A 27,491-nucleotide genomic window follows, 5' to 3' on the forward strand; every position below is an offset into this window, starting at 1 on the left:
AGAAGAAGTGAAAGAGAGTAGATTGTCAAGGAAGTAAAGAAGTGATGGTCCTCTTGAGGTGAGGCCAATGCAAGTGTATCTTAAGTAGGAGAGAGATATTCCACCAAAAAAAAAAAAAAGTAGGGAAAGAGATAACCAGCGCGCAGGGATATACCGGTATATCGGTACGATCACTATCGTTCAAAAAAGTAAGCGTGGACCATAGTAGCACTGCAGTGGCTGAGTTGAGTTGAGTACCATCGCCCTAAACGACCCGACATGGTACGCCCTGCCGCTCGGTCCCTGCAACTGCAAACGATGATCCGAGTTGAGTACCATCTATGTGTTTGTTTTAATTTCCCATTGACTTTGACCGTCACCATCGATTAGATATTTGACTGCTTTCATAAACAGTTGTTGCTTCGCTATTTCGCTTAGACCTTGATTTAAACATTGACCCATGAACATGATTCTTTACTTTGCTTTTTATTGCAATTGAACGACATCGTGGTTAGCGCCCCCTTCTTTTCTTTTCTAGTTTGAACTATTCCAACCCGGCTTTTCCTGGGCAATTATTATTTATTATTAACTAATGGAATATCTGAGTGGAACTTTTGTTCATCTAAATGGAAATCGTTTGCAATTCTGCATTTCTGAAAGAGGCATGGTATATATAAATATTAGCCAAAGCATTTGATAGCTTCACAACTTTAATTTATATGAAGATTCCCGTGATGATATCTAATATGATTCTGTTTTTTAATTTGTGTGTTTTTGAATCATGCCATCTCTATAAATGCACTTTTTTTTTTCTCCCTTTTTTATCGTAACAGAGAATCTCTGTGAATATACATTATTAGTTATTTGATGATTAATGTGTATCTCTGTTCAATTACAAGAGAAGTCTACATTGATAATCTAACTTATTCTTTTTTTTTTTGCAGTCATCACACATATTCAATACTCGTAAAAATAGTTCAATAATCCAGACCATGATACAAATTATGCCCCAGCTTATAAATGTTCTCAACCATAATGTTTCCTCCACATGGCACGGCGGCCCTAAATTGCATTTTGAGACAAAACATTCTGGGCATGTCAAGCAGATATTGCACATATAAGATTTGGTCAAGCCCATTTATTAATCACTATGCCTGCAAAATATACCATTTTCGTAACTTCCCTGCTGTTGGTGCTAGTGTTCTCAAAAACCAGTATAACACTATAAACCAAAACATCTCCATTGACTGGGCTTCTCAGAACGAATTATATCAAAGATACCCTCGTCTGCATGCCCTTGAAGAGCAATGCAAGTCTGTGAGCCAATTGAAACAGTTCCTGTCCTACATCTTTGTTTCTGGTCTCCACCGAAACTCATTTGTGAGGAGCCGTGTTCTTTATTTCTGTGTTTGCACTTCAGAAGATGAGGAGGCTGACCTAAAAAGAAGTCATGGAACTATTATTTTCAACCAAATTGAGAGACCCAGTATCTTCTCTTGGAATACCATGATCAGGGCCTTTGCGTTCTCTAAGCATTCGTTTGACAATAAACTTGCTTTTCATTATTACGTTGAAATGCTTCGCCTAGGAACTTTGCCTGATAGATACACCTTTCCTTTCTTGCTCGAGGCATGTAAGTCTTCTTGTGAATTGGGTTTGGTGAAACAAGTCCATTGTCATGTTTTAGCATTTGGGTATGCTACTTCTTTGTTTGCACAGAATGCACTTCTCAACCTGTATTTGGTCTGTGAGTCCCCAGGGGATGCATGGCAATTGTTTGATGAAATGATTGAAAGAGATGTTGTGTCTTGGACAACCATGATTTCAGGTCTTGCCTCCCAAGGTTTTTATACTGAGGCCTTCTTCATCTTTACTGAAATGATTGGTGATGAGTCATATATACAGCCCAATGTTGCTACTATAATCTCTGTAATATCAGCTTGCGTGAATTTAGGTTCTTTGGATCACACACAGTGTTTACATGCTTATACGGAGAAGATTGGATGGACTGCATATATTTCTGTAAGGAATTCGCTTATAGATGCTTATGGTAAGTGTGGGAATATTAATTGTGCCTACCAAGTTTTCCATGAAATACAAGGTCTTCATAGGGATGTGTATTCTTGGACTGCATTAATTGCAGGCTTAGCCATGCATGGCCATGGCAGGGATGCAATTTCTTTGTTCCGGCAAATGAAGGGGACTGGAGTTCTTCCAGATGCCATTACATTCATTGCTGTTCTGTCTGCTTGTGCGCATGCAGGGCTAGTAGATGAAGGGATGCTGATTTTTGAGTCCATGGAAGCTGAATTTGGCATTGTACCCCAGCTCCAGCATTATGGATGTATGGTGGACCTCTTTAGTAGAGCTGGGCTTCTTGAGCATGCCTATGGTTTTGTTGAAAAGCTGCCAATGGATCCCAATTTGGAAATTCTTGGATCTTTGCTTAGTGCTTGTAGAGTCCACAACAACATGGTGTTGGGTGAAAATGTTCTGAAGAAGATTGAATCATTATGTCAATATAAAGGTGGAGCTTGTGTGCTTTTATCAAATTTGTATGCAGAGAAGAACCAATGGTGTGAAGCTGTGCATGTTCGGGAGGAGATGAGAGGAGAACAGAGGAAGGAAAAGCCTCCTGGACGTAGTTGGATCCAAGTAAAAGGTGCAGTCCATGAATTTGTAGTTGGAGATAAATCACATCCTCAAGCTATGGAGTTGTATATGGCTCTTGATGGACTGGGGAAGTTGTTATTTTTGTAGGAACAGAAGGGAGATTAAGGTGTCCACACTGTGGTCCACAATGCTATGTAACTCATGAACTTCCCTCCCAAGATTAAGATTGGTTTCATTAATTATCTAATTTAATTTTTTTCCAAGCTGTTGGGATTGTAATTTGAGGCACCAAAGAATTTCAACCCAAGTCTTAATGGAGGTAGTTATCTCCTGTTGAGTTCTTTTGGGAAGGTGAGAGATTGAATTTGAACTCAAAGTTTGACTCAAGGCTTCAGACATGCTTGTTACTTTACAAAATTGAGGTTTTCTCTGCACGAAGGAATCCCTTGACTGCATGCTAAAGAAAAGCTTTACAACAAATGCCCAAAAGTTGCCCTTAAGAAGGTAATACTGTAAGACTGAGGCTTCCACTTTTTTTGATCTTTTTCTATTCTTTTCATTCATGTTTTGTTGTTGGTATATTTGATTATGTTTTTTTTTTCTTTTTTTGGTAGGTGCATATATGATTATGGTTGTTAATCAAAATTTGATGCTTCTTATTCAGATTTTCAGATTAGAGGTGTCTAATTAATTGAACTATATGAAGATAGAACGGATCATTCTTATTTGGATCAAAATGGTGTTTTTTTTTTTTTTTTCTTTTCTGGAGGAGGCTTTGGAGGCAAGTGAGCTGGTCAATAAGTTAGCAGTTAGGCAGTAAGGATGGGTTGTGAAGCCTTGATTATGCAAATTTGGATGCTCCTAATGGGTTTTGCAGAAGGTGCTTTCTCTTGGTCTTGAAGGAGACATTATGATACTTACTATGTGCATGAACATTTATCTTATAACCTTTAGTAGATATTTAGTATATGCAAGCAGCTTGCATCCTGGTTAGCCATCTTAATCTCTTTGATAAAATGAACTTGTATGTCATGTTTTGCACAAAGTCCTAGGTGATTAAAGGCACCATGTCGTAATTGCCTAGGTGATGTGTTTTTTTGAATGAAAATCATGAATCCTAGGGTAATTCCCTAGGTTCCATAGAAAGTAGAAACCAGCCGTCACTATTAAGGGGGTGTTCTGTAGTGTGGATGAGAAATTGGTGGGTGTGGACTGGTCCACACCACACCCTGTGGTAGGGACCAATCCACACCGCACCACAGTCCACAGTTGTTCTGAACTATGGACAAACTGTGTGGATTGGTCCAGTCCACACTCACAGTGGCGTTCTATAGCGTGGTGTGGCAGGGACCAATCCACACCACACCACAGTCCACTTTTTTGATTCCATGTATCTCATATACATTTTATGAATGATATACACAGTTAATCATAAATATCTAATTTTTGTATTTTATATGATAAATATTTAAATAAATGCATCAATGAATTAATATTAACCAATAAATGTTAATTTTTTATAAAATAATAGAAAATAATTAAAAAATATATTTTAAATATTTAAAAATATTATTTTATTGATAAAAACATTAAAATTTTATAAAAAATAAAAAATTAAGTAAAAATAATTAATATTTTAGAGCATACAGCCGAAATGCAACTACAGGAATTTCAGAGATAAAATTGAAGGTGTATCTTTGTGTATCTGTAGTCTATCTTAGATCACACAACCTCTAACCCCTGCTCCTTGAAGCATGGGATCAAAAATAAACCGTGGAGGGGACGTATCCACGAGTTTTTCCCGTTGACGATGTATTGGGGTGTGGATGGGACCGGTCCACATCCCGTCCACACCCAATCGAACGGGTCTTCATCCCATGGTCCACGAGATGAACGCGGTGCCAAACACTGCCTAATTGTCTAAAATCTTCATAAAAAATGTATGAACTTCATTTAAAACATAGAAAATCAACATATTCATGAAAAGAATGGAAGAAAGAAAAGGAATTTCAGAAAATAGAGGGATTGAGCCTCTATTTTTGTCCTAGGAAAAGAAGAAAAGAAAAGGATGAAAGAAGAGGAAGAACAGGGGTGCTAATTTGTTTGTTTGCTGATGTACTAGAAAAACAGGGGTGGGAAGAGATCAAATGTTTTGGGCTGTATTGTGATTTTTTGTTTTGTAGGGAGGAGAGTTAAAAGAATTTATCTCTCCTCTGCTCTACTTGTACTTTGCTTTAATTTTTAATAAATGTTGCAGAAAATCAATATGTATTGATTGGACAAAATTTTGAGCTCTCCCATGCTTATTAGTTCCGGTTTTGAAGTCTTCAAGGATTCAAGACAGTATACATCTTGATTGAATCCTAAGAAATAAGAAAAATAATAAAAAGAAACTTGTATGTGCAGCTTTTGATTCAATAAATATTACGTTACCTTTTTCAAAAAAAAAAAAGGAACTTGTATTTTAACTCAAAGTGAACAATTTAGTTTTATAATGTGTGTTTTGTTATTATAATATCAGCAAATTAAGAATATAAAAGTATCCAAGAGCATCATGCAAAAATTATCTTGGCGACTAAGTGAGGCCTGATTGTCATGGTAAGCTACCTTGGTGAGACCTGATTGTCATAGTTAGGTAGTATATCCTAGAGATAGTCTCTACTTTATATGATAGTGGGCTGCTCTTCTATCATTTGTTGTGGCAATACCAAACATACCTTTGCTAGGTTATTTGGTTTTTCATTTGGGTAATGTTTGGAACCAATGCTGTTTCTCCAACACCATTTTCTGAGAAAACAGTGCTAAATTGGTATGTCATTTTCTTAAATGACATTTCTTTTTTGTTTGGGACCATTGCTGCCACCTAGGCATTTTTAAATGCCACATAGCAAACCATTGCTAGCAATGGTATAAAAATGAGAAAATGTCAAAAAGGACGTTTTCTTAGATCATGTCTTTCTCGATTTTCGAGGAGTGGTATGAGAAAACGTTTTTCGGAAAAATGTCTAATCAAATAGGCATCATTTCCCCCCAACATCATATCTCCTATGTGGCATCAATGTGGCATCATTTCTGGGAAAATGGCATCGGTCCCAAACATGCTCTTGATTGATGGTAACATGTTCTTTTTATTGGATGGGCACAAGAAATTGTTGTGACTTTGTGAATTCATGAAAACCAAATCACCCAATCATGCACACACTGGGTGGTTTGGTTTATCCTTTGACCCATGTTTAGGTTTTCTTAGAGGTCACAAGAAGGTGTTATGATTATATGAACTCAATGCTCCACATGTTAGGCTACCTTAATATTTCTTGATATTCCTAGTAAGGTAGCAAATCATATTGACAACAAGAGGGTTTGAAAAAGAAGGAAGACAAATGGTTTCAAGGTGTCAATGGAATAGTTGGCCTCCACGCCAAAGAGCCTCTATTAGATTAAAATGATATGTACAATTATAGAAGTGCCCATAAAGGGATAAAAGAGAAAAATGACAATACAAAGACTATAGGTTACAATAATACTATGCAAAAGAGACTATGATAAACCTATACATCAACCTTAGAATCTTTACGCTCCCCCTCAAATTGATGTGTAGACATAAGCATTAGTTTGCCCAGAAAGATGGAGATCTTGAGCCCTAGTCATGGCTTTGGTGAAGATATGTCCAAAGAAACATGAGGGAGAGAAATGGAGCTAGCAGTGAAAGGATCTCGGATGAAATAACAATCCACTTCGATGTTTAGTCCTTTCATGGAAGACATGATTTGAGCAATCTTGGTGGTACTTGTATTGTCGTCACAAAGAGGAGTATGAGTGGGAAGTTGAGTACCAAGGTCCATAAAGAGAGATTGTAACCAAACAATCTCACTGCAAGTGGAAGACATTGCCCTATACTCAGCTTTAGTGGAAGATTTGGATATTGTCTGTTGCTTCTTGCACTTCTAGGAGATGCGAGAATCACACAGAAAAATACACCATCCCAAAGTGGACCTGTGAGTGTCGGGGCATCCAGCCCAATCAGCATCAACATATGCTCTCACTTGAATGAGAGAAGAGGAGGAGAAAAACAGTCCCTAAGAAATAGGGGTGGATTTAAGCCAAGCTAAGCTGAATATTTTAGTTATTTGAGCTCAGCTCGCCAGAAAGCCATGAGGCTCGAGTTCAGTTCGAGCTTGGCTCGACTCAAAAGCTCGTAAGCTCGAGCTCAACTGTGAGCCAAGCTTCCTATAAAACTAAAAAATTATAAATATAAAAAAAACATATATATATTTTTTTATTTTATAATGAAAATTTAAGAATTACAAAAACTAGTTATTATTATACATATAAAAACTAAAAATATTATATATAATATTTTTATTTTTTATTTATATATTTATGTATATATTATTTTTATATGTAGGCTTGATTAGTTTCGCGAGCCGAGCTATATTAGGCTCAAGTTCAGGTCAAAGCTTGGTTTAGATCGAGCCAAATCGAGCTTTTCACAATCCGAGCTTGAATAGCTTGTGAAAGGCTCAATTTGTTTCCATCCCTACTGGGAAATTGTGCCTCTAACATAACAAATGGTGCAATGGACAATAGTTATATGAGGCTGACGATTTATGCTATAAGAAGTAAATCCACGTATACTTGGTACAATCATCAATAAATAATACACAGTATTTGTATAATTGTGAGGTAACAGAAGCAGACCAAATGTCATTGTGTATATTCTCAAAAGGTGAAGTAGCATACTTAGATTTATGAAAGAAAGGTAAAATATGACTTTTCCTAAGGCAACAAATAGTACATGAAGCATCAAAAGTACGAACAGGAGGAATCTTGTTCATGATTAAACCCGAATCAAACAAAAACTTTAATTTTTCAAAACAATGATGACCCAATCGTTTATGCCATAAATCCCATACATTATTTCTTAATAGAACTAGATTCAGAATAACTAAGATAAGACAAGGATGTTAATCGTGTAAATTTCTCAAACTCCAATGCAAATAGGCAACCCAGTCTACACCACTTCCCTTTCACCTTCGCAATGTGTTGGTCCTAGATCAAACAACCATTATGAGAAAAAGTGAGAACATTTCTTTCATCAACAAGTTGGCCAAGAAAAATTAAATTGGTAGTAAGATTGGAAACAAGGAAGGTCTTTGAAAGAGGGAAGGACATAGTGGGTGGGTGAAAGTTTCAGAGACAGGTCATTACTACCAATGCTTAGCTTTTCATCATTAACAGTAACAATAACAATGTGTTTATAATGAGTTTTAGTAAGTTAACTTGGGTGATTGGGATAGGCTCTGGTCATATGGTTGGTGGCACTGGAATCAATAATCCAAACTTGTGAGGGCTTAAAACAATAGGTAGAGGGCTTACCAAACAAGCCAATGGTAGAAAAAATAGAGGAGATATTAGAAGATACCAATTATTGATTCTTTTCTTCATCCACAGATATGGATGATTCACCTTTAACAGAGGAATCACTCTTGGTAGTAGTCATGTCAGAAGTATGGCCCTCAGTAACTTGATATGAACATAGTTTATTCTTATTTTGAGCACCCTTATCTGGTCGAAAAGACAATTAGGAATAATGTGACCAAGCTATTTACAGTAAGTGCACATATTTTTCTTCTCAGAATGAGAGGCAATATGACCAAACCCTTTGCACCCAAAACATTGAATTTCTGAGAAGTCCTTAGTAGTTGGCTTCTTATTCCCATGTGCAATAAAAGTAGTATCAGTCCCAGAATCCATCAATTTCCCTTTAACTCCCGCAACAGTCAAAAGTCGGCTCTCCTCTCTCAAGAGTTCCCCCATCACTGAATCCAAGTTTAGAAGGGTTCCCGAACTCAGAATGTTAGACCTAATTATCCCATATTCAGGTCTAAGCCTCATGAGAAACTTATTAATCTTCCGTTTCTCTTAAATTTTTTGAAGATACTTAACACATTTAGGAGGATCGGAAGGGTCAATGTGTACTAGCCCATATTCAACCCACAAATCCAGAAATTTGACATAATATTCATGTTTTTTCCTGTTTCCTTGACGATATACAAAGATCTTATATTCAATTTGGTACTGCCTAGACATGTTAGACTAGTAATAAACCTTCTTCAAATAAGCATACATTTCAAAAGCAATTCCCATTCTTCTCATGGGTACAATATTGTTTAAATGGTGTTTTTCGGAATGAGGAGGGAGGAGTTATTGCCCTTTACTTGGGACCAATAGGTGCGGGAGACTCCTTGAGGGAAGAAATCCTAGATGTGATGGAAGGGATCCAAAAAGCAAAGGAGCTTAATATAAGAAAGTTGATCATAGAAGGGGATTCAAAGCTGGTAGTTAGCTGGCTGCAGAAAGACGAGACTGGCTGGTAGAAATTTGTTAATGAAAAGAGGAAGTTTAAGTTTTTAACTCAGGATATAGAGATCAAGTTGCAATGGATTAAAAGGAGTGCAAATGCTTTTGCCGATGTCTTGGCAAAGCAAGGGGTGGGAAGGGATCAACTTTTCTGGGCTGTTTTGTAATTGCTATCCTCTATTGTCATCTTGGAAAGCGTTAAGAGAGTTTATCTCTCGCCTGGATGTTCTCTTGTATTTTGCTCATTATTAATGAAACTTTTGGTTATTGATAAAAAAAAAAAATTGTTTCATGGAACTTAGAATCCAAGAAACCAATTTTCCATTGTCAAGTTTCCATTGTTGAAAAGCCTTTGCTTCATCTTCATCCGGCTTAGTAATTGTACCATTCAGATAACCTTCTAGAACCTTTGCCTCAACAAAGAAATCAAAATGGAACTTCCACATACTGTAGTTAGTTCCATTGAACTTCACATGTATGACATCAACCTTATCAGCCATCTAGGTTAATAGTTTCCAGTCCAGAATGATAACAGGAATGAGTCCAAGTCCAAAAATGAGCAAAGAGAATGATGCAGTAGGGATAGAACAAACTATCACCAGACAGAAATGAGAGAATAAGAGAGAGTGTGTGAGAGAGAGAGGGAGGAGAAGGGGTGGAGAAAGAGAAATGAGAGAGAAATCCCAAGGAATCACTCCAAGGGGTCCTAAAATCACTCTAGGGTTTGTAGGAATCACTCCATACAGCAAACTTGATCTAAAGAAATCTTCATTCATTCATTATCTTCAAAAGGAAGAGAATACATCTATTTATAGGGTAGCGTGTGTGGCCTGGAATACTGTTCACCATAATTACAAAGATGGCATTCATTGTCTTGTGCATCAAGAAACACAATAGCTTCCTACCTACTAGTGCAAATAAACTGAAAATGAAAGACAAGCCCTACTAAACTAGAGGAACAAGATGTTAAAGCCCAGGCCCTACACAGGACTAGTTAAAATGATGAAAATACCCATACTGTCCAAAAATACAAAAAAAAAAAAGAAAATTCCATATTTGATTCTTCATCTCCCACATTATTCTCCCATAACTACTTCAAAAAAACTTGTCCTCGAGTTTTGAAGAACTTGAGGATGAAAAGTTGATGTGCCTCAATGACAAAATGAGTAGTAATTCCCAAAACTACTTCAACATGCTTGGACTGTAGAGTAGATGCCACACACAAAGCTATAAATGGATCTTGAAAGAAATGTATGTCTAAAATACTGCCTTCCATAACCTTTGTTGTTAAATAACCAATAACATTAGCTTCTTGACCACTTACATCACCAATTAACCTATCTTGTGGTGAATCTTCCCCTTGCTTATCACTATGAACTTTCATATCCAAAATCTCAACTGCAACATTTGAAACTTTTCCTTCAATCTCTAGTTGAGAAATCTCCATCTCTATGTGTCCAGCTCCCCTTGGTTCTTCAGTAAAATCTTGAACTTCTACCATTATTGATGTTGGTGGAACTTGTACTATGTCAACTTGTAATTCTTGAATTGGATCCAGTTGAACTTGTAAGGTAAATTCATGACTTACTTCCTTGCTAACATCTACTACAACCAACACATTTGCATCTTGCACCTGAAGTTCTTCAGTTTGCTCCACTTCTATCTCTTCTTGGTCATTAACCTCAAGTTGACCATAGGTTTTGGAAATTCCTTCTTCAACAATTCTAATCTTTTCTTGGCTTGCACCATTTTGATCTTCAATGTTTACAACTTCTATAGGTTGAAATTCTTCATTCACAACTTTAGCTCCAAGATGGGCATCAACATGCAAGAAATCATGTTCTTTATCTTTAACTTTGTACTTTCTTCTCATTGGCTTCAAATTCTTTGTTGTAATCAGCTGCTTTTTCTCTATCTTAAGAGCCAATTCAAAGGCATGATCTAAGTCATAAATCTGAATTGTAGACAATTCATTCTTGGTATCATCCCTTAGTCCATTCCTGAAACGAACTGATTTGTGCCTTTCACTTTCTGTAATGTCACATCTAATATAATTCATCAAACTTATGCATATATTGAACTACAGATAGCATATCTTGCTTGAGATTAGTCAACTCCACATATAGATCACCATGGAAATATTGTAGAATGTACTTTTCTTGCAAATACATCTTCATCTTTGCCCATGTGGTAATAGGATATTCACCTCTATTTTCTAGTCATTGCTCAAGAGTCCTCTACCATACTTTAGCAATACTCGTGAGCTTCATGCGTGCAAGTCTAAATCTTTGTTTTTCAGACATATCATGCCAATTGAAATATTCTTCTAGTATAGCAATCCAATTAAAGAATGCTTGTCTGACTTCTTGAAAACCTTACTCCTATAGCCAACGTTACTAGATCTACTTTCTTCCACCAATTCCTTGAGTAAATCAACCATAGACCCTTCATATGGTTCAAAAACCCTATCATCATTGATTCTATATCCATGGGATTGTTTAAATGATACCCTAGGCCCATAAAATCGGTCACTTTGTAAGAACACGGTGACTAACCATTAGGTCTGATGCAGTGGGGCTAGAACAAGCTATCAAAAAACAGAAACGAGAGAGGAAGAGAGAGTAAAGGGTAGAGAGAGAAAAGAGAGAAATCCCAAGGAATCACTCCATACAGCAAGAGAGCTCTTAAGAAATCTTCATTTTTTTTTTTTTATAATAAGGGGGGGGGGGGGGGGGGTAGCACGTCTATTTATAGAGTGACATGTGTGACCCGGAATACTGTTCACCATAATTACAAAAATGCATTCCTTGTCTTGTGCATCAAGAAACACAATAACTTTCTATCTACTAGTGCAAATAAACTGAAAATTGAAAGACAGGCCCTACTAAACTAGAGGAACAAGATGTTATAGCCCAGGCCCCACACAGGACTAGTTAAAATGACGAAAATACCCATACTGTGGAGAGATACCGCTCACCTCGGAAGCCCCTTCGAGGGTGGCTTAACCTCTTGAAACAGAAAATGGAGAGGAAGAAGAGAAGGGAAGGTAGGAAAAGAGGGATTCAGTGAAAGAGAAAACAGGGGATATTCATTCCTGTCTTCTTTAAAAGAGTATGGCCTTATATATCTGGCCTACAAGTGAAATCATAGAGGGAATATCCTCTGATTGGCAGAATAACTAACTGATAACAAACTCTGGGAAATATCATGGAGGGAATATCTTCTGTCGACAGAATCACCCTCTTTGTGTGTAACTAATTCCGAGGCTCTGTCGCCTGTCCCTGAGGCTCTGTCGCCTGTCCTTTCTGCTTCCTTGAGTACTGCTGATGGGTAGTGGCCTGCTCCACTCCCTGTGTTGGGTTTGGGGAAGGTATTTGGGTCCCAACAATTCCTCCCTCCTTAGCATTGACCTTGCCCTCAAGGTCTAGGTTCGGGAACCTCTCATTCAGCCTTAGATAAGGTTCTCAAGTGGTGTCTTCTGGGGGCAGCCCGGCCCATTCTACCTTGGCTTCTGGTACAACCTGCCCACCTCGTCAGACCCATCGAAAATCCACAATTTTAATGGGTTCTGTGTAATTGTCCCCTTCTTCAGTGAATTGGGGTAAGCTAGATGAGATAGGAGTATGATTTCCCACAGCCTTCTTGAGAAGAGAGATGTGAAACACTGGATGAAGCTTCGAGGTAGTAGGGAGGTCCAATCTGTAAGCAACAAGGCCCACTCTTTCCAGCACCTTGTAGGGCCCATAATACCTGGGAGCTAGCTTGTGCCAAGCCCGTCTTACCACTGAGACCTGGCGGTAAGGTTGGAGCTTAAGGTAGACAAAATCACCCACCTGAAACTCTAATGGGCGGTGGTGAGAGTCATAGCTGATCTTCATTCGTTGCTGGGCCTTTGTCAAATTGGCCTTGAGCAGTCTAAGAATCTCGTCTCTTTCCAGTAGGCGAGTCTCTACTTCTGCCACCTTGGACAACCCATATTCGTAGGGTAATATGTGAGGGGGTTCTCTGCCATATAGGGCCTTGAAAGGTGTCATCCCTGCAGCTGACTGATAAGTTGAGTTGTACCAGTATTCTGCCCACGGAAGCCAGTGAGCCCATTGTCTAGGCTTCTCCCCTATGAAGCATCTAAGGTAGGCTTCTAAGCATCGATTAATGACTTCAGTCTGTCCATCAGTTTGCGGGTGATAGCTAGTGGATGGGTGTAGTCGGGTTCCTTGCAATCTGAAGTACTCCTTCCAAAATGAACTTAGGAAGGCAGGGTCATGGCCCGAGACAATGGATCTTGGTGTTCCATGCAGTTTCGCCACGTCCCGTATGAAAATGTCGGCAACCATCGCTGCAGTGTAAGGGTGAGGCAAAGCAGAGAAATGGCTATACTTGGTGAGGCGGTTAACCACTACCATGATGACCTCTTTTCCTGCAGAACGAGGGAGTCCCGTGATGAAATCCATGGAGAGGTCTTCCCACACTTGCTTTGAAATCTTGAGGGGTTGTAGAAGGCCCGCAGGTGATTGTGAGGAGTATTTCTGTTGTTGGCAAGTTGGGCATTCTGATACATAGTGCAACACATCCTTGCGCATTCCTACCCAATGGTAGTGGCTGCTGAGTCTTTTTAGGGTCCGTAGCACCCCTGAATGTCCTCCCAATGGGGAATCATGAAACAACCTTAGCAGTTCAGTTTTGTGGGTGGAATTTGGAGCAACCACAAACCTACCCTTGAAGAAAAGATCAGGCCCCACAATTTGATAACCCAGAACCTGAGAAGGGTCACTTTTCCACCTTTCCCTGATGTCTTGCAGCTGTGGATCAGATCTGGCTTCTTGCCGTATAGCTTCAAATAAGGGAAAACTGGGCTGAGAGCAGGTCAGTTGGGTCAGCTCTTCTACCCGTGATAAGGCATCAGCTACTTTGTTGGCAGGCCTAGGTTTATACTCGATGTGGTAGTCGAATCCCATTAGTTTACTAAGCCATTTTTGCTGCTCCGGGGTGTGCACCCTTTGTTCTGCTATGTACTTCAAACTTCTTTGGTCTGTCCTTATGATAAATTGGCGTCCCAATAGGTATGCACGCCATTTCTGTACTGCCATTACCATGGCCATCATTTCCTTAACATAGGTGGACTGATTTTGGTGAGCTGCTGAGAGAACTTTGCTGAAATAAGCAATGGGTTGCCCCTTCTGCATCAGAACGGCCCCCACTCCGACACCCGATGCATCACACTCTATCTCAAAGGGTTGAGAGAAATCCGGAAGAGTGAGGACTGGAGGGCTAGAAATTGCTATCTTCAAGTCTTCAAAGGCCCGTTGGGCATCATCAGCCCACCCAAAAGAATCCTTCTTTAACAGGCGTGTTAGAGGGGCGGCCATAAGCCCATACCCCTTAATGAAGCGCCTATAATAACCGGTAAGCCCAAGAAAACCCCTGAGAGCCTTTATAGTGGTGGGCTTGGGCCATTTTTGGATGGCACCTATCTTTTCTTGGTCTGCCATGACCTGGCCTGCAGCAACCACATGGCCTAAGTACCGAATCTGTCTTTGTCCAAAGGAGCACTTTGCCAATTTGGCATGCAACTGGTGCTCTATCAGAATTGTGAGGGTAAGTTTAAGATGTTTCATATGGGTGCCCCAATCCTTGCTGTAAAACAAGATGTCATAAAAAAATACTAGAATAAATTGCCTTAAGAAAGGCCTGAAGATGTCATTCATGAGGACCTGAAAGGTGGAGGGGGTGTTGGTAAGACCAAACGGCATAACTAGAAACTCATAATGGCCATCGTGGGTCCTAAAGGCTGTCTTGTGGATATCAGCCTGGTGAACCCGGATCTGATGATACCCGGACCGCAGGTCCAGTTTGGAGAACACTTGTGCTTCCCCTAACTCGTCCAGCAGTTCATCAATGAGAGGTATTGGGAACTTGTGCTTCCCCAAACCGCCAACTACCATCCTTCTTCTTCACTAGGAGTACGGGGGATGAAAACGGGCTGGTGCTGGTCTGTATATGCCCCTTGTCCAGTAGCTCTTTTACTGCCTTCTCAATTTCCAGCTTTTGGAAATAAGGGTATCTATATGGCCTCACATTGGCTGGTTTGGATTCGGGTAAGAGGGGTATCTGATGGTCATGGGCCTAGGGTGGAGGTAACTGGTTCGGTTCCTTGAATATGTCACCAAACTGATCGAGGATCGATCTTAGGCTCTGGTGTTGGGCTTCATTAGGTTGGTCACAGTCCTGATTGTTTAAAATTGGAACTGTGGGCCGAATGCCTAAATGCATAAACAAGGGCTGTCCAGTATCCTTGGAGGCCCGTATTATAGAGGCTAAGGTATCACCTCGGGGACTAGGGGGCCGCACCCCTTGCAAATGGCAGGTCTGTCCATTTTGGCAAAAATCCATTGTCATTCTGGCACAATCACACAGTGCAGGACCTAGGCCACGTAACCAATGGATTCCCAAAATAATATCAGCCCCCGAGAATTCCAATGGGTGGAGATCTACCACGAAATTATGGCCTTGTACGAGGATCCTTTCCTTCTTACATACACCATCACATAACATCTGATTCCCATTAGCCACATGGATTGAAAAGAGAGGAGTGGGGTGTATAGTCATACCTAGTTGCTTTGCCAAACGGCAAGTGATGAAATTCAAAGTAGAGCCACTGTCAATCAAAACCATCACAGATCGACCACCCAATCTTCCTTCTACTCGCATGGACTGAAGAGGGTTGAGGCCCATGAGAGTGTGTAGAGAGATCTCGGCTCCAACCGGTTCTGGTTCGCCTGATATCAGCTCACAGTCTTCGAGGTGCTCTGGTTCTGTCCCCTCCGGTTCTCCCTCTGTTTGAAGGAGAAATACTCGCTGGACCCGGCACTTGTGGCCCGGCCCAAACTTATCATCACAGTTGTAACAGAGGCCCTTCTCGCGTCAGGCCTGCATCTCAGCCCACGAGAGGCGCTTGAAAGGCACAGTGGGCCTGGGCAAAGTGGGCTTCTGAGGATCCCCAACTTGTTTTTGGGGTTGTTGTTCGGCCCGCTGGAGAGCCCTCACATTCGGATAGGATGGCTTGCTAGTCCTGCGCATGCTATCAATCTTCTCTTCTTGCAAGCGAGCCATGCCCACCGCCGCCATGACTGTCGCTGGTCGAAGAGCTCTCACTTCCAGGCAGATGTCTTCTCTGAGACCTCCCACAAAACACCCAACCAAGGCCTTCTCCGGCCATCCGTGTACTCTGGTCGCCATTCTTTCGAACTCGAGTTGGTAGTCTGCTACTGTCCCCGTCTGTTTTAGTCGAGTGAGGAGTTCATCATAATCCACGAACGCCGTCGGCCCAAAATGGATGCACAGAGCTTCCGTGAATTCCACCCAAGCTACCCGAGGATGGGTTTGTCGTTACCACTAAAGCCAGAGAATAGCGTCTCCTTCAAGGTGAATGGAGGCGATGGCGATGCGCTGGTGTGCAGGGGTTTCATGATACTCGAAGAATCTCTCTGCTCTGAAGATCCAAGGAAATGGGATCTCCACCGGAATAGTTGGGAAAATTGATTTTAGTAACCTTTCCGGCAGGGTAACCCCCAGTTCCCTGGCTACCGGAAACAGAGGCGTCAGCCCCTGTTGGCTGACTGGTCTCGCCGGACTGTTGTTGGGAGGCGAGGTTAGAGATGACCACCTTGAGATCCCTGAGTTCGTTCAGTACTTGGTGGAACCCAATCTCAAGTTGGTCGACTCTGTCTTCCATGGTAGAGGATCTTGTCTGCGGCATAGCTGGTCTACAACCTTGCTCTGATACCAACTTGGTGAGATACCGCTCACCTTGGAAGGCCCTTCGAGGGTGGCTTAACCTCCTGAAACAGAAAATGGAGAGGAAGAAGAGAAGGGAAGGTAGGAAAAGAGGGATTCAGTGAAAGAGAAAACAGGGGATATTCATTCCTGCCTTCTTTAAAAGAGTATGGCCTTATATATCTGGCCTACAGGTGTAATCATAGAGGGAATATCCTCTGATTGGCAGAATAACTAACTGATAACAAACTCTGGGAAATATCATGGAGGGAATATCTTCTGTCGACAGAATCACCCTCTCTGTGTGTAACTAATTCTGAGGCTCTGTCGCCTGTCCTTTCTGCTTCCTTGAGTACTGCTGATGGGTAGTGGCCTGCTCCACTCCCTGTGTTGGGTTTGGGGAAGGTATTTGGGTCCCAACATACTGTCCAAATATACAAAAAATACAAAAATTTTAAGAAAATTCCATATTTGATTCTTCAGCTCCTGCATTAGAGAAGCAGTTCTTCAGGTAAAACTGATTAAAAAGTCCTCTAAACACAAGAACGAATATCCAATAACCAAAGAAAATATGATTCTTGAATATAATAATCCAAAACAACTAGGTTTTAGGAATGACAATCCGAATATAGAAGGTTGTAGGCCTGTGGAACTAGAGAAGGGATCAAAACCCTTCTAAATTGAAGTAAATCTTCAAACCAATCAATGGAACATCTAAAGTAGGTCAGGGGAACACAAACTTTAGAATACAAGGCTGAACAGAACAGCCGATTGATAGAAATTACCAAAAAAAAAAAAAAATCACCTGGTAGGTGTCTTTTTCAGAGAAAACATGTTATCTTGGGTTGATCAAAACAGCCCTCAAAATGGTATTGAAAGTATTTTTGAATGGAGGTCTGAATCCCTTTCAATCACCCTTTTGAATCTCAGGTCTTGAATCAACTCAAATGCTCTAATACCATGACAACAAGAGGGATCAAACAAGAAGGAAGACAAACAGTTTTTAGGGTGTCAATGGAATAGTCGACCCTCACCCCAAAGAGCCTCTATTAGATTAAAATAGTATGTACAATTACAGAAATGCCCATAAAGGGCTAAAAGAGAAAAAGAACAAATACAAAGACTATAGATTACAATAATATTGTACAAAAGGGACTATGATAAAATTAATACATAAGTCTTAGAATCTCCACACCTATAGGTACTCGCCATTTTATCATATGGTAGTTCATGTATCACTTGGGGTAGCAACAACAAGCGTGCACTCAATTGGTAATTTTGTCTTTCATTTGATTGAAGAATGTTTATGTTTTATTGGAGGGTTGCAAAAAAGTGTCATGACCATGTGGACTAATCGAAACTAAATCACCTGGGCATGCACTCATAAGGTGGTTTTTGGTTTTAAATTTGATTATTAGCATATTTGTCATTTATTGAAGTGTTACAAGAAAGTTTTGTGGCCACATGAACTTATCGAAATCAAATCATCTAGGCATGCACTCACTGGGTGATTTGGTTTTTCTTTTGATTAATAGCATGTTAGTGTTTTATTGGAAGGTCACAAGAAAATATTTTGACCATGTGAACATATCACAACACATGTTAGGCTACCTTGGAATTTCTTAATTGTCATAGTAAGGTGGTAGACCTTAGAGGTTGCCTCTATTTTTTTCCTTTGTTAGTGGGCTATTTTATATCATTTAGGGTAGGAAAAAGGCATGCACCCATTGGGTGATTTGATTTTTCATTTGATTGTTAGCACGTTTGTGTTTTACTGTAGGGTTGCAAAAAAGTGTTGTGACCATATCAACTCATTGAAACCAAATCACCTATGCATGCACTCATTTAGTGATTTGGTTTTTCATTTTATTGATAACATTCTTGTGTTTCATTAGAGGGTTGCATGGAAGTGTTGTGGCCGTGTCACGTATGAACTCATCATTCAACATGTTAAGCTACCTTGGTATTTCTAAATTATCATAGTAAGGTAGTAGACCAGCTCCCAGTGTGAGCTTGTCTTACATTACCGGTCCCAAGCCTGGATAAAGGAGGGTGTATCAGGTTGACAGTCGGCACTAAAATTTTTGCTAGTCTCTTGATATGGATCTTTCTGAATTGCTTTCTTGTGGTTTTAATTAATCAGAGGTTTGAATCTTTGTTTTAACTTGATGTGTAAATAATTCAAAGAAAATCCAAAAATAAGTTGTTGAAATCAAGAAACAGTTGCATCAAAATAGAAAGAAGGGAGAAGAAGAGAATGATGAAAAAGAACACTCCAACCATGGGTCTTAATGAGATATCCCCCTAACTTTTATATCAACTTCTTTGAACTGTAAATACAATGACAATTCTGCCCTTATAAGTCAACTGGACAGAAATAAACAATTATAAAAGAATGACAAGCCCAAGGCCCACTAACAGCCCAATAACAAATAAGAATAACCAATTAGTTAAAACAGCCTAACAAGAATTAAACAACTGACCAAACATTATAAACAAAGGAAATTAATATCCTAGTTTGATCCTTCAGCATCATACATTTTAGTTTTCCTTCTGTCCATTTTCAGTTTGTGCATTGATTAATGTAGGATTTTTATGGCTCTGTAAATTGAATAGGCTTGGAATATATTTCTTGAATTGTGCAAGTTACATATATTACACATCAATTAGTAATAAACAAATTTATATAGGAAAATATTGCATAAATTAATTGATGTCATAGATTCCCTTCCTTCTCTAGGGGCCATTGCTTGGTGTAATGATAAAATATCAGGCTGAAATATGCGAAAACACTGGTTCAAGTCTGAGAGCAGCCACTTTGTGCTAAAGAAAAAGGTCAAGGTTAGGTCCATATCCTGTCTACTCCTCCCAAAACTCCATACAGCTGGAACCAAGATTGGGTAATGGCCTTTTTATAAATTCTCTGCATTTCTTCTGTAGTTATCTTTAAAATTCTAATGTAGGTTTTTTGTTTTTTCTTATAATTTACCAGGCTTCATGCATTCTTATGAAAAATGTGTAGAAGTGACACATTCATCTTTGCCACATGGTGCAGAGTTGTCAAATAGCAGAAGCCTTTGGGTCATCTTTTTTTGTCTTGGTTTACTTTTATTGCATTCAAGTCTCAGACTATAAAGACCTTGCCAGTTAATCAAAGCAGTTTTTAATTTGAAATTAAAAATATGTATTGTCCTGAATTTGGTCATCGAGTTATGTGTTTAATGACATCTTTTTGGAGCAGAGAAGGGATCATTAAAAAAATCACTAATGGAGCAAATAGAAGGGATTGCAGGCATCAAAACCTTGACAATGTTATTGTGGCCTAGGGGAAAGAACTCTGACAAATGTACCCTGATATAGTGATATTTCCTGATGACTGGGACATTCAGCTCTTGCTCAAGTAGACGTGACATGAATGTTACTATGTTAGTCAATTAGGTCATCTTCTTTGAATGGATAGAATCTATGTTGTGAACTGAAACATTATAACTCTGTTCCCATTAAGAGTCTACTGCTGTCTGCTTAGCTGGGAGGTTGAAGGATCTACATCAAAGGAGATTCTTAATTCGTCATCAATTGCTTTCTTAGGAAAATCACCCTTACATGGAGATGTAGCAAATTAGTTAAGGATTACCAAGTTATAGCCGAGCAATCAGGATTCCAGGTGGTGTATAGGCAAATATGGTGTGAAGGAAACCCAACTGCGGATTGACTCTCAAATAAAGGATTCAAAGCTGACTTTAACATCACATAACTACATAAGATCCCCCTAGGAGATTAGCTTCATTCTGTTTATGGACTCCTGGGGTTGTGCTTTGATTAGGCTGATTTCTGTTTATTCTTTTTTTTTTCCTTTTATATTGTCATTAATTACTTGAAAAAAAACTAACTAAGATTTCACTTCTATTAATTTCTTCAACGCTCGAGATTTGTGAATTTTGAACCATGAAAAGAAAGAATCCCAGTAAAACATATATCAATTTTTAGTAGGCAAAATCCTGGGATCTAGTGACTGAAGAACCATAGTTGAGTCTGAGACGCACCAAGTAAACCTGTCACGTTGCACTCTCATAGCTTCTGGGTCAACCAATGAACATCTCCCCTTTTAACACAACCTTCAGCAAACCACTACTGCTGTTCTCAAAGGGTTACAGAATTTTTTGGAAATTTTTGCAAAGATCAGATGGTTGAGATTGAATTGAACAGGGATCCAAAGACTTAGCATTAAACAACCACGAGACAACCATGACCACCATGCAGTTGCATTTTGACCAAGCTTTCAATTCCGTCGGTCTGGTGACGTCCGACCTACTTATTGTTCCATCCACGAATCCGATCTTATTTTTGGCAATGAGAGCAATGATCATTGCATGTCTCCAGATCAGATAATTTTCTCCATTCAGCAAGAATGATACCAATACTGCACCTAGGTTATCCGATGGATGAAGAAAATATGATGACGACAAATCTATAAAAGAATTGATGTCGCCGCTATAACTCAATTCTATAGTCATTTTGGCTACAGATCAGAAAAGTAAGGAAGACAAGAAGATAGAGAAGATCGTAGGTTAATTACGAACAAGAGAAAGGAGGACAGAAAGACGATTGATGATCAAGAAATGGGAAACCAGGGTTTTATGACCTGGTGCTCTCTGATACCATGTGAAAAATGAGGTTCGAAATGAGGAAATATGCATATGTATATTGATTTGAGACAAAAGGAGATATATATATATAGACAAAATACAGGTTGCGATAAGATGGGTTCCTGGGATGAGGTGACGTCCCTCCATTTGCGATGAGGTTTACAAAGCAGTTAAACAGTTTTAACTAACAATTTGACAGCTGTCTAAATAAACTATAGCTGTCTGTTTGTTTAAACTTTAACAATGTGTTAGTTCACGCGATGAGTGATAGAGGCCCCAGGCAGTAACGTGTCCTTTTTCTGGAACAGTTTGTCGTTTCATCTAGCAGAAAACTATCAAATAAGGTCTCTGTAATTCTCAACACGTCCAGGTGTCCAAGCTTCCTCCCCACGTAAACTCGGGTATATCTCTACAATTCCCTGCAAAATTTCAATCTTTGAGATTTCAGAAGAAATGATAGAATCAGGCCAACCCCATGAAGCCTTGTTCTTGGTCCTTCCTTACCTTCATTTGTTTCAGCTTCTTGTGATGAAGAAGGTGTGTAGATCAATAAGAGATGTAATTAACGGCGATGTGTTGCTGTGGCTGGATATTGTCGTTGAACCGCCTTTGAGTTTGCGGGTTTCTGATAATATCTTGGTGATGATTACGTCCAACGCACATGGTAGGTTAAGAACTCTGGCTCTGATAAATTGTGTGAGGATAACAGATGAAGCGCTTCAGAGGGTCATAGAGAACAACCCCCGTATCAATAAGGTATGTGATTACAAACTGAGAGCACCGTTTTGTTATTGATTCAGGCTAAACTACTCGGGTAGATTTCTTTTAAGCATAATAGCTCTGTGAATTCAGTAATCTGTTCGGAGCTTGGAATGGATAAGATAGATTGATTGATCTTCCTCCGTCTACTTGTCGCAGAAACTTACATTAAAATATTGAGTAGAAAAATTCAAATGAATATAGCAGTTGATTGGTGTGTCCTGAACCAGGCCTGGGCTGACCAGATGGAATGATTGAGTTTCCAACCAACCAGCCCAGATTGGCGTTATTGATTTTTGACCTAGATTTTAAGTCTTTTAACAGCCAAAGCCTAGCCCCTGATGTGAACAGAAAACCACAGGAAAAGATATTGAATTGAACAAGTATGATACTATGTGCAGTAATCGTGTATGTTTTATATTTCTAAAGAACAAGTATGCTTTTCTCTTAATCAAGAGGTATGCCAATATCTGGTGTTGAAGTTGTCGATCATTTATAGCACTTTAATTTCTTATTAAGTGCTTGGAGAGCTTCAGGAATGAAATGTTCTGTTTTAGTTTTTCACTTCATTGGAGGCCACTAGTTATCCTCTAAAGCAGATTCATTTGGAAATGTTGATGAAGATTAAAATTAAAGCCTTCTTGGATCTCAAAGGACATTCTAGTGTAAGTCAACATTTATTCGTATAAATTGAAATGAGATCATTTCATGCCATGGCTTCACAAAACACCTTATTGAAATAGAAGCTTATCACTGTTATGAGATTAGGTTGCTTCAGTGTCAGACTTGAAACAGTGGGTCTTGAGCTAATTATGCAAAAGAAGTTTATATTGGCGTGAGCTGTAAATTAGGGGATATCCCTTGAATTCAGGGATACCTCTTATCTTAAGTTTGTATGTAACTAGGAGAGATAGAACAAGTTTACGTGTAACTAGGAGAGGTGTGTATTGTGTATATATAACTCATTCTTTGCAAAGGAAGGATAATAAAAAAAAAATAGAAGAGCTTCTCCTTCTACTCGAGTTATCATGGTATCAGAGCGTCACGATCCGTGACAAACTCGACGTCTCGATCGCTGCGAAATCTTGGTCGCCGGTAGGTGACCACTGCTATTACCGCTGCAAGTCCGACGGTGGCTCTATCCACTGCTATTACCGCTGCAAGTCCGGCGGTGGCCCTATCGTATGGTGTTTTCCCTCTATCCATAACTATCAACCCCACCGCGGACCCCGGTGGTTGGCTACTACTACTGTCGTTGCAAGACCGACAATTGCTCTGCTAAGATCTCGCCGTCTCATCGTGGTCGCCGATAGCTGACAACTGCTACTGCCGCTGCAACCCGCTGATATTGCCGCTGTGAATTCTTGCTGAGTGCAACCCTCATCTTCTTCACATCAGAACTGTGATTCCACCGTGGTCACCGGTGGTTGACAACTGCTACTGCCGCTGCAATCTGCCTGCCTCTTCGCGATCTGCAACGACCAAACACCGTTCCCTAACACTCAGCGTTAGGGGAGATTGTTGACTTCCTTCTACTCCGCGACGCCATCGGAAGAACACCCTTCTACAGGCACAATCATGTCTGGTTCGGAAACCTCAGATCCATTTGGAGAACAACGGCCTAATCCTACCCTCACTGAATTGACCACCAGAATGACTGAACTCCTGCACAAACCGATCCTGACTGCAGAGACCTCCGCCGCTCAAATCGGTATTTAGTTGGACGACACCAACTATGCCCTTTGGTCCCAAGTTGTTGAGATGTATATCTCTGGCAGAGACAAACTGGGATATATTAATGGTGAACTTCCTCAGCCTCCACCGACTGACCCAACCTTTTGAAGGTGGCGCACCGACAACGCTATTGTCAAAGGTTGGTTAATTAACTCCATGGACATATCCTTGATTGGTAACTTTATTCGATTCCCTACAGCAAAGATGGTGTGGGATTCTATTGCTACTACGTACTTTGATGGCAGTGATACCTCACAAGTATACGATCTCCGGCGCCGTGTGACCTTTTTGCGCCAGTTTGGAGGGTCTCTTGAAAAGTACTATAATGACCTCCAAGGATTGTGGAGAGAAATTGATTTTTGTCGTCCGAATCCGATGGAGTGTGCGGTGGATATTCAATGGTACAATACTCTCCTTCAAGAAGAGAGAGTGTATATTTTCTTGGATGGCCTTGATGACAGACTAGACAAGATTCGGGCAGATGTACTCCAAATGCATCCGTTTCCCACTATTGAACAAGCATACACACATGTTCGGAGAGAAGCTATCCGACAGAGGGTCATGATCACCGGCAACAATACTGAAACTCCAGGAGCTGTTTTGGCCTCTAAAGGTGTTAAGACTGGGCAACCTACGCCCTCCTCAACGGGCTCTCTGCCTGCAAGCAACGAAAAATCTGGTATGTCCTCTAAATCTCGAGCATCTTCTGGTGGAACTAAATGTTCTCATTGTGGTAACTCAAAGCATACCCAGGAGAATTGCTTCAAGCTACATGGCTATCCCGACTGGTGGCATGAACTCCAAGCTCGGAAACGTCAAGACAAGGCCGAAACTAGTGGTAAGGTTGCAACGGTTATCTCTTGCAACAAACCTTGATTGGCCACTACACCAGTTCGATGTGAAGAACGCCTTCCTCCATGGTGATCTTGAAGATGAGGTATACATGGACATCCCACCTGGTTATACAACGAACTACAGCGAGCACTATATGGACTGAAACAATCACCACGGGCATGGTTTGGGAGGTTCAGTCTTGCGATGAGAAAATATGGCTTCCAACAAAGCAATTCAGATCATACACTATTTCTGAAGCACCAACGAGGAAGGGTGACAACTCTAATAATATATGTGGATGATATGATTATCACAGGGAATGATTCAGGAGAAATAGCAACACTGCAGAAGCAATTGGCAACTGAGTTTGAGATAAAGAACTTAGGCGGGCTCAAGTACTTTCTAGGAATTGAAGTTGCTAGATCAAAGGAAGGCATATTTCTGTCTCAACGGAAATACACCTTGGACTTGCTCTCCAAAGTGGGACAGTTAGAGTGCAAACCGGCAGATACACCAATCGTTCAAAACCATAGACTTGGAGAATATCCAAACCAAGTACCTACCAATAAGGAGAGATATCAAAGGTTGGTTGGTAAACTCATTTACCTCTCACATACTCGTCTAGACATCGCCTACGCCGTCAGCGTAGTAAGTTAGTTCATGCATTGCTCAAGCGAAGATCACATGAATGCTGTAATGCGGATTCTTCGATACTTGAAGTCCTCTCCTGGAAAAGGAATCATGTTCTCAAAAAATAATCATCTGAAGATAGAAGGCTACACAGATGCAGATTGGGCCGGAAATGTCTCAGATAGAAAATCCACCTCGGGGTACTTTACATTTGTCGGTGGAAATCTGGTCACATGGAGGAGTAAAAAAACAGAAGGTAGTAACCCTATCAAGCGCTGAAGCTGAGTTTCGAGGAATGGCTAAAGGGCTTTGCGAGCTACTCTGGCTTAGAAGATTGATGACTGAAATTGGTTTCCCCCCAACCTCTAAAATAGACCTATTATGTGATAACAAGGCAGCCATTGACATCTCTCAGAATCCCGTCCAACATGATCGAACAAAGCATGTGGAGGTGGACCGGCATTTCATCAAACAAAATATCGAGGACAGAATCATACGATTTCCCTTTGTCAAATCTGAAGACCAGCTGGCAGATATACTTACAAATGTTGTATCCAGTAAAAACTTCTACAACTCACTTGGCAAGTTGGGCATCCAAGATTTGTACGCACCAACGTGAGGGGGAGTATTGGCGTGAGCTGTAAATTAGGGGATATCCCTTGAATTCAGGGATACCTCTTATCTTAAGTTTGTATGTAACTAGGAGAGATAGAACAAGTTTACGTGTAACTAGGAGAGGTGTGTATTGTGTATATATAACTCATTCTTTGCAAAGGAAGGATAATAAAAAAAAAAATAGAAGAGCTTCTCCTTCTACTCGAGTTATCAGTTTAGAACCAATACATATTTTCAAAGCAATATGGGGTTCTGGGAGAGGTAGACTTAATGTAAATCTGTACTTCGAAAAAAAAAAAGACTTGGGCTCAGTTTGGAAGGAGTACAAATACAAATATGTACAGTGCAAATGCATACAAAATAATACAAAATACAAAGTTTTGTACTGTACATATTTGTATTTGTACTCCTTCCAAACTGAGCCTTGGTGTAATGAAGTAATCCCATCAAGTATGCTTTGTGCAGGAGCATGTAAAATTGTAAATGTGCCCTTAATTAAGCCAAATGGATATTTCTACTTACTGTTCACCAGAATGGCATGATCATGGAAAACTTTTTTTTGAGTGTAGGAGAATGAAAGACTAGTTCTAAATAAAGAATGTAAAGGGAGTGATTTTCACTATTCAGTTTTCACTGAATACTGAAAAATAGTGCAAGTGTTAGCATAGAGAACTCAGAAGGCTAGGTCATCTGCTATTAAAAGAAAATTGATCAGCTAAGCCCATTTAGCAAGGCATCAGAACCCATCAAACTAGCTATCAAAGCCTACAAGAACAAGTCAACCCCAGAAAATCATAGAAATCAGACACACAGAGGGCAAGGAGCAGGAGAGAACTTTGGCTCCTATTAAATTGTAGGTGCAATCACTTTTTCGCGGTGAATGTTAAAACCACCTCATCCAACATTCAAAAATTTTCACAAAAACAAGGAGGCTTGGCGTTGTCTTCCATTGTCAAAAGCGATTGTACCTACAATTTAAAAGGATTGAAAGTTTTTTCAAGGAGCAGGTCTCATCAAGTCATTAAACCAGGTGGACTCGAGAAGTAAAAATATGCAAGGATTTTCTTATGCATAAAGCTGATGATAGGCAAGAAAACAAACACCAATATGACTGGGTCATGTATTGCTGTTTTGGTAAAACAGGGCCTAATAGATTTGATGCTTGTGTATTGGTTCAGCTTTACATACCAGGATGCACTAGCTTAACAGCTGATGGCATTGTGAGAGCAGTGAAGAAGCTGACTGAGCATAACCATGACTTGAAGCGCCTGAGGCTGCATGGTGTCTATGGAATAACCAGACAACACATTGAAACTCTCTACTCCTGTCTTAACATAAGCCAATTGCAACAAGAGCAGCAGAAACAGCACTCAACATTCCGCGACTATAGATGCTTCTCACCACTCAGACATGAGAGCACCACTAGTCCAATTGATGTGGAGGTCTGCCCAAGGTGCAAGGATATAAGACTGGTATTTGATTGCCCAAGGGAGAGCTGCAATAGGACTGAGCCACTATCATCTGAATGCAGAGGATGCTTCTTTTGCA

At 40.0% G+C, this 27,491-nt stretch overlaps 2 protein-coding genes across 8 annotated transcripts; both read left to right on the forward strand.

The window, feature by feature from the left end:
- LOC104607362 (pentatricopeptide repeat-containing protein At2g20540) lies at positions 1 to 27,256 on the forward strand. 7 transcript variants are annotated; one of them, XM_088904439.1, is made up of 4 exons: positions 1 to 306; positions 924 to 3,096; positions 19,466 to 19,625; positions 19,718 to 20,644. In XM_088904439.1, exon 2 carries the CDS (start codon positions 1,000 to 1,002, stop codon positions 2,737 to 2,739), a length of 1,740 nt encoding a protein of 579 aa, XP_088760565.1. In that variant the 5' UTR covers positions 1 to 306; positions 924 to 999; the 3' UTR covers positions 2,740 to 3,096; positions 19,466 to 19,625; positions 19,718 to 20,644. The 7 variants fall into 7 exon arrangements, with proteins under 7 accessions (XP_088760565.1, XP_088760566.1, XP_088760564.1 ...); XM_088904440.1 differs by lacking the exon at positions 1 to 306 and adding an exon at positions 384 to 489; XM_088904438.1 differs by lacking the exon at positions 1 to 306 and adding an exon at positions 496 to 646.
- Positions 24,069 to 24,740, forward strand: LOC104607361 (uncharacterized). Its single transcript, XM_088903730.1, has one exon. The coding sequence runs from the start codon at positions 24,069 to 24,071 to the stop codon at positions 24,738 to 24,740; it is 672 nt and encodes a 223-aa protein (XP_088759856.1).
- Positions 27,257 to 27,491: the final 235 nt, after the last annotated feature.

Source organism: Nelumbo nucifera, chromosome 4 (assembly GCF_055504915.1).
Source record: "Nelumbo nucifera cultivar China Antique chromosome 4, China Antique-T2T, whole genome shotgun sequence".
Taxonomy (NCBI): domain Eukaryota; kingdom Viridiplantae; phylum Streptophyta; class Magnoliopsida; order Proteales; family Nelumbonaceae; genus Nelumbo; species Nelumbo nucifera.